This window comes from Eupeodes corollae, chromosome X, assembly GCF_945859685.1.
Source record: "Eupeodes corollae chromosome X, idEupCoro1.1, whole genome shotgun sequence".
Classification (NCBI taxonomy): Eukaryota; Metazoa; Arthropoda; class Insecta; order Diptera; family Syrphidae; genus Eupeodes; species Eupeodes corollae.
The window spans coordinates 2059834-2072671 of record NC_079150.1 but is presented as its reverse complement, the minus strand read 5'-3'; the positions used below and the strand labels follow the sequence as shown (position 1 = coordinate 2072671).

The window sequence follows — 12838 nt, the reverse complement described above, 5'->3', positions numbered from 1 at the left end:
ATTATTCTATCGCTACTTTCATAAGCAATGCTCTAATGAAATAGCTAGTTGCATTCCTCCCCTCAAACAATTCAACCGTAATCCCATTAACCATCCCGTAAACCCATCAGTTTACCCTTGAGCCCAATTTCGGTCATACTATTAAGTTCAGAGATTCTTTTTTTAGCCGCACTACACGAACGTGGAATGCTTTACCAGACTCAATATTTCCCACTCATTACAATGTGCAGGCATTCAAAACCAATGTGCATCGGTATCTCCTTTCAAATTCTATCCTCCCTTCCTAATTACTCGCACTATGTATAATCATTATAAGGGTATTCATATCCCCTTGAGTGCGCGTACAATATAAAAAAACGGGTAGTAGGCAATTGGCTATTTAACTAAAACAGTCTTAATTTAAATAGCGATACAATAATAGACATGCAATATAATGGTGGCGGCGGTAGTGCTCAAGAGATACAAATGTTTAACCCGCCATTGGTGACGCAAATTTGACTTTGGTCAATGGTGATGGACCGGGTTTTTCAACTGAAGATTTTTCGAAATGTGTTATTAATATTTCGTGTTTTATTTTTAATTTTTTTTTTTTTATAATAAGCAGAAGCACAGTGTGAGCACTATGAAGAGGAGAGAGGGTTTAAAAGGAGATATCGGTGCACATTGGTTTTTAATTCCTGAATATTGCAATGACTAGGATCGACAGAGTGTGGTAAGGCATTCCACATTCGCGTAGTACGGCTAAAGAACGAATCTCTGTATTTGACAGTACGACCGAAGTTGAGCTCGAGGGTATATTGATGAGCATTACTAGAAACGCAAGTATTACGGTTGAACTGTTTAAGGGAAGGAATGCACCTGGTTATTTCACTAGAGCATAAGCCGTTAAAATAACGGTAAAAAGCGTCAGACAATAGACCTTACAACGATGTTGCAGCGAAGTTAATGAACTATGATGATATTATCATCTATCAATTTAAATGCTCAACGTTCTATACTATCCAAGAGGCTTAAGTAAATTGAAGGAGCACCAGCCTAGAGATGGGAGTTATACTCACGTATATAAGTTTTGTAGATAACAACCATATCAGGAGTGGTGAAATATTTCTTGCATCGCCTAAGGAAACCCAAACACCCTGCTGCATTTTTGGGGACATCGCGTATGTGATCGTTCCACAAGAGGTGGTTGGTGACACACATACCGAGAATATCGAGGTGTTCAGTCTCATTGATGCAAGTGCCATCCATGGATAATGGCAATGGAGGTATATCTCGCTTTAACGATACAAGACAGCATTGGGTTTTCGAAATATTAAATTCCACCCGGATTTTTAATCCCCGTTGAACAATGCTGTTTAGGTCAGAATTTAATGAGCTTATCATATTCTGTCGTTGCAGTTCCACATCCGAAGAAGAGGGATGTGAGTCTGAAAACGAATATGAAAAGCGAAGAAACAATGTATTGGATTAGATGTTGCAGACAGGAGATCATTAATAAAAATGAGAAACAGTGTTGAGATAAAACGGAGCGAGACTTGAATCCATCCAATACTACTTGTATTGAACGATCGGAAAGGTAATTACTAATCCAATGAAGCAGGGATTCATGAAAACCGAAAGCACGCATTTTCGATAGGAGAGCCTGATGCCAAACCCTATCAAATGCTTTTGAAATATCAAGTGCAATAATCAGGCGGAGTCATAACACTCACTGGCAGCGTAGAATTGGAGGCGAACCTTCCTAGCAAAGGGATTAGCTTTCTCTAAAGAGCCAATAAAAATAGTGTCATTGACAATAAAACAATGATATTAAATCAACAGAAGCTCCATCTGCTCAAATTTAGAAATATTTAAGTACTCGAGTTTCGAACGAACAAAGGCTTTGTAAATTATAGCCAGATCATAAGGGGTAACAAACACTTAGGCTAAGCACGCACATGCAACTTTTAGTTTCAAAACTGTTTGGTTTCTAAACTGAGCTCTATTCACTTATAGGAGTGCCCGCGCACATGCAGAAACCATTCTGTCGCCCATTCGAGCAACTTTTTAGTTTGTGTTTTGACACAAACTAGACTATCACCTCGAACAAATTCCTTAGCTGGTATCACAAGGAATTATAGGTAACTGCGCGGACATTCAAATAAATCGTTGAATCATTTTCTGTAAGTGCAAGAAGGAGAAAAATGTAGTCAAGGTGAATAAATGTTTCCTCTGTATTGGTATTGTAGTGGTCATATGCATGTGCTACAGAGTACAGGGAAATAACAATCTATACAGACGCATTGAAAAACTTTTTTGCATTCCTGAACTTTTTGAAACCTTTTATTTTTATTAAAAATCTCATTTCCGAATTGTTGAGAAAAAATCAACAGCTAAATATTTCATATTCTTTAACAATTGTTTAAACGCTCTAGAACAAGGTTATGAACACTGATGTGTACTTATACACTGACTTTTCTAAAGCTTTCACCAATAGCCATAGAATTATTTTATTCAAATTTTAAGCTCTGTTTTCAAATTTTTTCTTAACTTCGTTAAATCTTGCCTTGAAATAGTACCAAGTAAAATTTACAAATTGTATTTCAGAACCTTTTGTTGCTGGATCTGGTATTCCACAGGGAAACCATTTTGTGCCTCTTTTGTTCATTCTAAATGTTAAAGACGTAACATCATGTTTGCTCTCGAATGCGATTATCATTTTTTTTTGATGACATGAATATTTTGAAAATAGTAAAGTATTATATTGTATTATTTAACATGCTTTCCAAAATGAGAGAAAAAAAAATTCGAGTTATATTTAGAAACTTCGATTTAAAAAATGAGACAAAACTTAATTTTAATTTCTAAACAAATTCAATCTCGTTAACTACGTTGAAGAAACGAGCTGGCGTGTGCTTTTAGTAGGAAGAGCATCACGTATTGTCTCCAAGGCTTCATGGACCTTAGCTTGTTTCGGCTGCAAGGTTAAGCCTTCACCTGGATCTGCATCAGCATCAAATCTCTTAGAATTCTCCTTTACAATTGTCCCTGAAATTGGGAGGTTTTCATTTCGTAAACCATTTGAAGACATCCTTGTCAACACGATCATATTTTAGAGGTTTTTTCTCATTAAGGTTTTTCGTTTCGTAAAGTCTCACATTTTTTTTTATTTATCTCTATTCTTCAATATGGTGGAAAGTGTATTTTCGGTAACCTAAGTTTTATAGCTACGGTTTTCTTTTTGACACCACTCTCAACTTTATTTATGACTTTCAGCTTGTTCAAAATTAAGATGTTTTAATTGGCTTGCTGACATTTGAAATTCGTGAATTGCTGCTTTTCCAACTAAAAAAAAACAAAACTAGGAACTTTTGCGCATAAAAACTAGTTAACCCGTTCAAAACCGAAGTTCAAATGGAAAACATACAAACTCTGAATAGCCATCCGTCTTCTTTACACAAAATTACAGAAATTATTCACAGTATACCCAAATAGGAGCAAAGAATTAAGAATGTATCTACTAAAAAAACGTCTAAAATAATTATAGTAGCCTTAGTAAATTTCGAAAAAGAAGTTGAATAAAATGGGATTTCCCGAATAGAAGAAAAGGTTCGAGTTAAAGAGACTATTTGGCATCAAACAGAATCTAAAAATATCGATTTATAGAGAAATTCGGCTTACAGAAGTTCGAGTTATGGAGGGCCAAATTCATGAAAATAAGGTTGAAAAATCAAAGTTCTCAACACAATTTTGAGTTATAGAGAAATTCGACTTCAGGAAGTTCGACTGCAATAGACTTTCCTTAAATCTTGAAAAGACCAGGCGAAAACTCTCACTAAAAAATCGTAAGTCTATTTAAGTATTGTATTTCGCAGCACAAACTCCGTCGCGTCTTCACTTTAAAGGATTCAGGAATTTATTTCTGTTCCAATTTATATTTTACAAATCATGTTAAGTATATTGTTAATAAAGCAAGTTTGTCTTATAAAAATAATTAAATGATTATTTTTTGAATATGCTTCACAAGTTTTGACATCGAAATTCAAGAAAGCCTTATATTATTTATATGCATCGAAAAAAAATATTGATTTGAAGACGAGTTTCATTAATTTGAAGGCAACTTAAAATTAAATTGGCGATCTTTTATTTATGTTTTCTCTTCTTGGAACCTGAATATTTTTGCTCTCTAAGAAAAGATCTTATGAAAATAATTTAAAGCGTTACTAAAGTTTTCCAAATTCTAAATTGTGTGAAAATATAGATTTTAGTTGTTTTCGCAAGTAAACCGCATTCATCAAACTTTGGTAAAAATCGTTAACAAAATTTTTATAAGGACCGACCAGGGCAGGCCCAAGCCAATATTGCGCCCTGGCGAGATTTGTAGAAAGCGCTCCTCTATTATATTTTCACACATAAACTTATACACAAGCACAAGCCTTTCCCACATTACCCAGTAACCCTAAACCATAAACTAAAACGCAGCGATGTAATGAGCAGAGGGGAAACGTTTAAGCTTGGAAACTTACTTTTCTGGCCTTACATTTTTTCAAATTTATAAATGAGATCACAAAGTTTAAAGAATTTAATAATTCTAAGCCTACCAATCTCTCTTGAGTCATGGTTGTCCTAAGATAATTTTTAATAATTTTAAGTTTAGAAAAACTACGTTCTCCTGGATTTGAAGAGCAATTACTAAATTCGGAGCAAAATCTTCAAGGTTTAAACTAAAAATAAAATGTAACACATCTAAACTTGAGCTTTGTGGCTTTTAAAAAAATAAATCTACTTTAAATCTTTGTTTCGGATCTAACATAGTTTAAGGACATTCTCGCAATGATTAAGCTTTAGGAAACATATTTAGTATTATGTACTAGGGAACTGGCAATATGCTCGGTTAATTGAACATACCTACCCATTCAATTTTTCATTGGAACGCATTAAAATCAAACGGTTTTTTGTATTTTCTAAAACTTGTATTCCCACCTCGTTACAGAACTTGAAAAAAAGTTATGCAAACATTGAATTGTATCGAAAATTTGACTGCATATAATGAGCATATAATTTCAGGAATGCGAGCAACATGGAACGAAAAACATTCTTGGTTCGAGGGTTCGAATTCTATTCTGAACACCCACTTCTTTTACTTTCATATTCGAACCATTATCATAACTTTGGCTTCGATAGTTACTTATTGAAATTCCATGTAATTCAAGCTTGTCTAAAATCAACTAAGTCAGTCACATTCCGGTCTTGTCTTGACACAAAATACCTACGTCACTTCTGTTAACAACTGATAGCTATTTATTTATTCTAAATTAACCAACGATTTTTAAATATCTCCCAAGTTAGTTTCTATACTCTGTGTGCAAAAAAGAAAACTTTCACATCCATTAACCATTTGTAGTAGTACGTAGCACAGCAACCAACCTCCATTTTTTCGAAAGTATTTTTTATTGTTTTTTTGTAGACGAGAACTCACACTCAGAAGTTCAGAGGCACGTTCTAGCCCATATGATTCAATATGAATAAGTATTTTGCGTTGTCATACTCTCTATCAGTCCTTTTCTGCTATTTATGAGGATCGTATATTCGATTCACCCATTCGATTCCCTTTCACACTGAATTCTTCCATCAGGTGAACTACATTATCCCAATTTCACATTCAAATAAATAGCTGTTCATGTAAAAATCTTGGGAATGTTGGATAAATTGTTTTGATTCATACAAAAATTAAGTTTAATCAACCCACCTAAACAGAATTATTTGTGTAATTTTTGGAAATGTGCTGTAGTGGACTTTTTATTCCAATTGTAAGCAGAGGAATAAGAGAATCCTCAAACAGAGAGCTTCGAAGAAATGTTAAAAAGTGCCTTCCTTCCTCTAAAAGTGTTAATATTCTTTTAATTATAAAACAAATATTCTAAATTCAGCAATCAATTAGTTTTCACTTAAATTTTGCTTACAAAAATCAACAAACCAGACATCAAATAAAAAATCCGCTACATTTTATAAGCGGTTCTGAATTGTATAGAATGAATGCTTTCACGTGAATAGAAGAATACCGCGCAGTATTACCGACGTTACCGACACACACAGATTCACTTCGAATGAATAGCAGAATAATGATTAGTGAAAATTCATGTAAAATTCCCTGCGATATCTTGTACATATGCTTTGTCCGGCCTTGTCTACGACACTACCGCCCCTCTCCCCTGGATCCAACATTGGAAAAAATGTAGATAAACGTGGCTTGATCAGTAGAAAAATCAAGCCTATACCGATCTTATCCTTGTGAATTTAAATGTCTCAATGTTCAGATTGAGGAACATTATCCTTTCCATTTTTTACTTACCTACTGAAAAAATTGCCAGTGAAACTTTAAAAACCTTACAAAAAAACATGAGTCCTTGAATCATAATGTATTGTTTTATATTTTTGAAATTTGTTTTTTCTTTTTGTATGATTTTCTTATATCAAGTATGGTTTTGTAATGTTTCTTTTTTGTTTATATAATAAGATCTTATTGCTTTTTTCTTACACTTACTTTATATATAATTTTTTTAAATTCATTTTCTTTGTTTATAATTTCAATTAAGCGCTTTATAATATTTTTCTTTATTTGCAAAAATTAAAACTAAATTTTATTATTTTGTTTAATAATTTATGATTTTTTTTACAATTTATTGGTTTTTCTCTATTATATCATTTAAAGTTTAAACATAAATTAAAAAGCCTATAATTAATTTTAACGGAGATTTACATTTTACAATAATTCGACATTTTTGTGTTGCTTTTTTTTTTTAAATAAATGAAAGTGAAACTAGTAGTAGGACATAGGTACAAAAAAAGATTTTCTACCAAGTTGTGAAAAATAAAATATCTTAGAAAAGCCTAAGTTAAAATAGTAAAATTCTCGATAGACGAAATATTAAATGAAAAAGTTAAATTAGGTGACGAAATACTGCATTGTGACGTTGCCTGAAGTGAGGAATGTAGTACGTTGTAGTACGTTGTTGGTTGAAACAATTGAATACTTGTATATTATTCAAGTTTTCTGTGAACTTAAGTAGTATTCACATGAGCGCGACCAACAAACGACGAATGAATTACAAAATTTGAGTTTATATAAGTTTGAAGACATTATTCCACACAAATTCTTAACAAAACGATAGCATTATAGTTCCTATTTGATTTATGATGCATATACTTTTACTTTTCACTATCATATATTAATACATTTAAGAAAACAAATTTATTGGTCGCGAAAAAATTGTAGTTGATACGAACTGTCAAACTTTTTTCGCGTTCCACATTATCCACAATCGCAACGAATGAAATAATCGCGCGTACTTAACCTACAAAAAAATCATTCTTATTTTGGTTTCAGTGGTGAATGTGGTGTCTAATAAAGTAAACATATTCTTTTTCAGTTTTCCGATTTGAGTTAAATGGATGCACGTGGAATCTTTTTCTTGTTTTGTTTATTAAAAAGGACACCAATAACTTTTTTTAAACAAATAAAGCTTCGACCGCATTTTCTCAATCGTTTGTTTGCAAAACAAAACACAAACAAAAAACAATTGTCACAGTCAAACTTCATTCGCGACGAATTAAAAACTCTCATGTGAAAGAAATGTCAAAATCGACGAATATTCGTTCAATCGTTGGTCTTTGGCCGTGCTCATGGGATACTGTTTTAAGCATCTTGCACATGAGCGACGAACTACGAACTGTGGATGTTCGCATATTTTGAATTTTTTCACATGGGCTTTATTTCTATAGCCATGATCTTTCACATAAAAACAAAACAAGAGTGGAATAATTTTGAGGTTATGTTGAGCGCGAACAATTTATTCCTTGCAGTGTGGATGGTATGTGGAACGCGAATAGAGTTTGACAGTTCGTAGCAACCTCAGTGCAATTCGTTACTACAAAATTGTTTTTATAAAGTATACTTATTTTAGAGAACAAAATACAAATATTACTATCCTAACATTATTGCCAATTGGTTTCTTATAATTTAAATGTGTTTTTGTTTGAAATTAACTTTTTAAAATGTGTAAAATCACGTTTGTTCGTCCATTCGTTCATTCGTTGTCTGCTCTCATGTGCAAGGCCCTTTATGGTTATCTTTAAAGCCATCGCAAAACCAACAATTAAATGTTTTTACAAAAACCACTTTTAAAAAGGATACAAAAAATGTCCACTGTTGAGTTTTTTGTTTAAGTAAATAAATATTTGATTACAATTTTTAATTTTAATTTCAATTTTAGATGCAAAATGTTATTCTTTGTAGAAACAGAACTTCCAAGAAAAAGATCCCGAAAGGCTTTTGCATTGACGGAAGAAGTTTGGAATGTTACAAAAAATAAAAAGTTGTAAATTAAAAAAATTTGGAAAAAAGTTCAAAATATCACCAATATTTTCAACCAGATTTTTGCATAGTAAAAATTTTAATATAAGGTCAAGTTTTGCAAACAATTACAATTATCTACTCAATATCTTTCCGTATACAAAGCAAAGAATTATTCGATTTCAAATTTTGAAAGGAAATCAGAATGAAGGAAATCTCAAGGCGTTTTATCCTCCAGAACAAATCGAAATTTTTCTAAGTTCTAAATGCGTTTTTATATTTACACTACGAGAACAAATTTAACAGCAATTAATTATAATTTACAACAATATAGTGAACAAAATATTAATCAAATCATTCCTTTTAATTAAATGTTTGTAATTGTAAAAACACTTAACAGTTTGCACTACTCACTAAACCATATTCTAGAATTTATGCAATTCTGGGTGATGAAACCTCGTTAAATTGTTCTTAACGCACGAACTAGATTTTGTTTTTATAGAACTTGCATTTTATAACATTCCAAAAACAATACTGGAGTTAAGAAATTGACTTGATTAATTCAACCAAAACTATACACTAAAGGACTAAGCTTAAATCACAAATGATCATATGATTACAACACTGGTCGACACGGTTTTCTTACTGGCAATGAGATTGCACTTTCCCAATGGGATTTGACGGCCTTAATTTAAATCACACTTCACAATTTATGTATCACGTTCGGTTTTTGAGATATCAATATTGAGATATAAAAATAGTATTAAAAACGGATATTCTTAAGACTTGGTCAGTTAAAATTAAAGTTTGGTTTTAAAATTTGCACTTAAAATAAAGTGCAAAACGTATTTTCTAAATATGTACATTAAAGTATCAAATTCAAGTTTTTTCGAAACTTCATATATATTCAAATAACTAATGAGAATTTCAAAAAACTAAGTAAGATACTAAAATGCTTCAAATTGTATCTCAAAGAGAAAGATTTGCACTTTGGAAAATCATCATATTGTTAAGAGATATTTTGAGTTTAAACTTATAGCTTGATTGTTTTTAACATTTTTAAAGCGGTATATTTAAAAAAAAAATTATAGTCAGGATTCGAATTAAGGACATCTTAATCCTTTGAAAAGGTATTATTTTGTTTGTGCAACAGAAAAAAAATGTAGTTTTGTCGGTCAGTATCACAAATTATTATTTGTGCTTAAAACAAAATTTTAACCGAAATCCTTAAGCCTTGAAAAGATAATTTTAATGAAAGTGTTTAAATAATTTGTATGTGATTTGTGTTATTCCTCAGTCAGTTAATATTTGACAGTTCCATTTGCAGTATTTAGCATCTAAGTCGCTTTTTTTTGGTCGTCAAGAAGTCTCCTAATGGTTTGTGTCGAAATGAGAGGTTTTTTTTCAAATTCTTTTCAGGATAAAAACTGGACGGTCAATAAGAAAAGGAAACCCTGCCGACACAATATTTTAATTTATATTAAATTTAATATTAGATTCATCTGTCAGGGAAAAAGAAACTAATTACTAACGGTCGACTAAACTTTTAAGTAAAATCAATAAAATTGTGTCCATTGTATTGAACTACTGCAGTAAATGATAAACCAACAGTCGATATTTAAGTAGATTTAAATAAAAATTGACAGTCAATATGTAAACAATAATTTTATCTGTCAAATGAAGTAATTGTTTTTTTTTTAAATAGAAAAATAAATAAGTAATTATTGGCAAACAAAGCTTTATGATATAAATTTTGTTATACTTAAATTCGATTAACACTCATAGGTCTGCTGTTGTTGTTGTTTTTGTTGTAACGTTGGTACATGGTGCTGCCCCGCAGTGTTTGATTGTTGTTTATTTGCTGAATTTTGATTCTGATGTCCAATTACAGCTGCTGCTGCGGCGGCGGCAGCTGCTGCCGGAAAAACTCCAACTACACGACGCGCTGCTGCCGCCGCCATGCATTGACTATAGTAACGCCCGAATATTCGCGGATCCATGGTTGCAGCGGCGGCAGCTGCTGCGGCCGCTGTACCAAACTCATTGGGCCAGTGTTGCATTAGTCCTTGCCATTGGGCTGCAGTGGAGTTTTGATTGTTATTGCTTTGAATGTCAGCGGAGGATGTTTCGGAAGTATGATTGTGGGGACTGGTCGAATTCTGTTGATAAACAGGTCGATTGTTGAAATCCAGTGGTGGGCTAAAGGACGAAGAACCCGCAGCATCTTTGGATTGATTGCTGACTTGTTGATGGTTGGAATGATTGTGACTGTTGTTGTTGTTGCTTAGGGAACGATGATGATATGATTCTTCATCAACTCGGAGGATGTGTTCCTGTTCGTCGTCAACATCGCTAGCCACAACATCGATGTCTTCGTCTTCGGTGAGTGGAATTCGCTGCTTGCTCATCAAGGACAGGTGGTGACCTTTATACTGTGATTGTTGATGAAGATTATGATGGTGGAAATGATGGTACTGATGATGGTCGGGAGTGTCGTCGGGCGCCAAAAGCGACGCCACATCAAACTGGCGTTTTCTGGTTTGTGAGTAAAGATTGGCTATGACTCCGGCGGCTGTTGTTGTCGTCTGAGATGTCTCACTTACTCCGCCACTTATGATAACGGATGTCAGGGGATTCGGATAACGCTGAGGATTTGAATGATGGACATTTCCGTACGGGCTATTTCCCACCAACAAAACTCCCGGATGCGTTGGTGGTGCCATTGGCGGTGGAGTTATTGCTAGCGGTGGTGGACTCGGCGAATCAGTGCCTTCATCATCGACTGCTAGACCCATATGCTTACGAACCTTCCGTTGAGCCTTGCGCCGACGGAAATCACCCTTCCGAAAATCATCCAAATTCGCCGGATGAACTGCCCAATAGTGCCCCTTACCATTTGCACTACGACCAGCCTTAATGAAACAATCATTCAATGACAGATTATGGCGTATCGAATTCCGCCAACCAGGACCTCTACTTCGAAAATAGGGATAGTTATCGAGAATATATTGATAGATGTCCGACAGGACTAGTTTGGACTCGGGTGAGCTGAGAATTGCCATTGCTATCAAACCAATGTAACTGTGCTGTGGTTTGGGTTCCTCAGGTTGAAACATTCGATTAGGAAACAGTCCCATTGAGAGGGCAAATCTAGTTGGGATATAAGGTCCGCTTCCGACGGGGCCTCCTGCTGAACCCGGATAGCCCGACGAATACAGTGGTCCCGGATATTGCTGTTGAGGCCCTGCACGCAATCGTTCAACGTTCATGGCATAGCTGTAAAGCTGCAAACGATAGTGTTCAAGTGGTCCTAGGATACTCGGTGGAACCAAGCCGTAGCCACCTAAAATCGATGTCATTCGGCGAGTATTTGAAAGTTGGTCGTTTGAGTTATTTCCATTTGTCGTTTGTTGCGGCGGCAGAGATGGCGACATTGAATGCTGGCCAGGCGTTGTTCCTGCCGCTGATTGCATGTCAATTGATGCTGCGATAGGCATCCTGTCTAATGGGGAGGGTGAAGATGGCGGCGGCGGAGGATGACAGTTATAAGTCGGTTCTAACTTTGGTGATATATTCAAAGGGACTTTGTTGTTACAATTTATCGATAAATTATTATTTAAATTCACAAGGCGATTTGCACTCGCTAAAGACTGAACACAATTAAAGGATGCTGCTGGTGGTGGTGATGACGACGTTTGATAAGGCGATAATGGTTGTCCGGTGTCGTCAATATCGTATTCTTCGGTTTTTAAAATCAATTCACCGTTTGTTTGTTGTTCATTTGAATTCATTGTTGATGGCGTTCATCAATGAAAAATTTAAATTAACTTTTACAAACCGAAATGCTATGATGGCTGTCGCCGTCGGCAAAAATCACAAATAACACAAAATGAAACATTTAAAATTCAATTCAGATATAATTTTTCTTATTAGGAATGTAGATATTTTATTTTTTTGTTTTATTAACAAACATGCACAGTAAACAATTAAAACACAAAAAACTATGATTCGGCAGGAAGGTTTGTTATTTTTCTTTTGTTATTAATTCATACAATCATTTTGGGGACACAAAACTTTATTTTTTTGTACATAGATATAAATGAACATAACATTATCGCGAACCGCTGTATTGATCAATTAATGGATGCTATCCGACTGAAAGAATAGCCCAAGTCCAACCGTGTGTGTACCGTGTGCCGTTTCAATCTGAAACTGTTCCATAGCCAGAACCAGAGCCAGATCTAGAGCCTACTCAAAATCAAAAACTCTCTCGCATATGACTCTTCAACTGAATATGAGAATTTATTGAAATACACCACATAAATACAAGAAAAACAAAACAAATCCCATTGAAGCAACAAAAGCAAAGCAAGAAATAACACTAAACATAGAAACCCACTCAGCCTCATAAGCGGAGTGGAGTATCAGTATGTTTCCTTTCCTTATTACAAATTTGAATGTGTTAGTGGTAGCTACAACCCAACCATGTTGTCCTGTCCAAAAGTT

General features: G+C 34.1%; 1 protein-coding gene across 1 annotated transcript; it reads right to left on the bottom strand.

The window, feature by feature from the left end:
• Positions 1-6580: 6580 nt before the first annotated feature.
• LOC129953424 (protein fork head) lies at positions 6581-12505 on the bottom strand. Its single transcript, XM_056066653.1, has one exon. The coding sequence runs from the start codon at positions 12121-12123 to the stop codon at positions 10105-10107; it is 2019 nt and encodes a 672-aa protein (XP_055922628.1). The 5' UTR covers positions 12124-12505; the 3' UTR covers positions 6581-10104.
• Between the last annotated feature and the right edge of the window lie 333 nt (positions 12506-12838).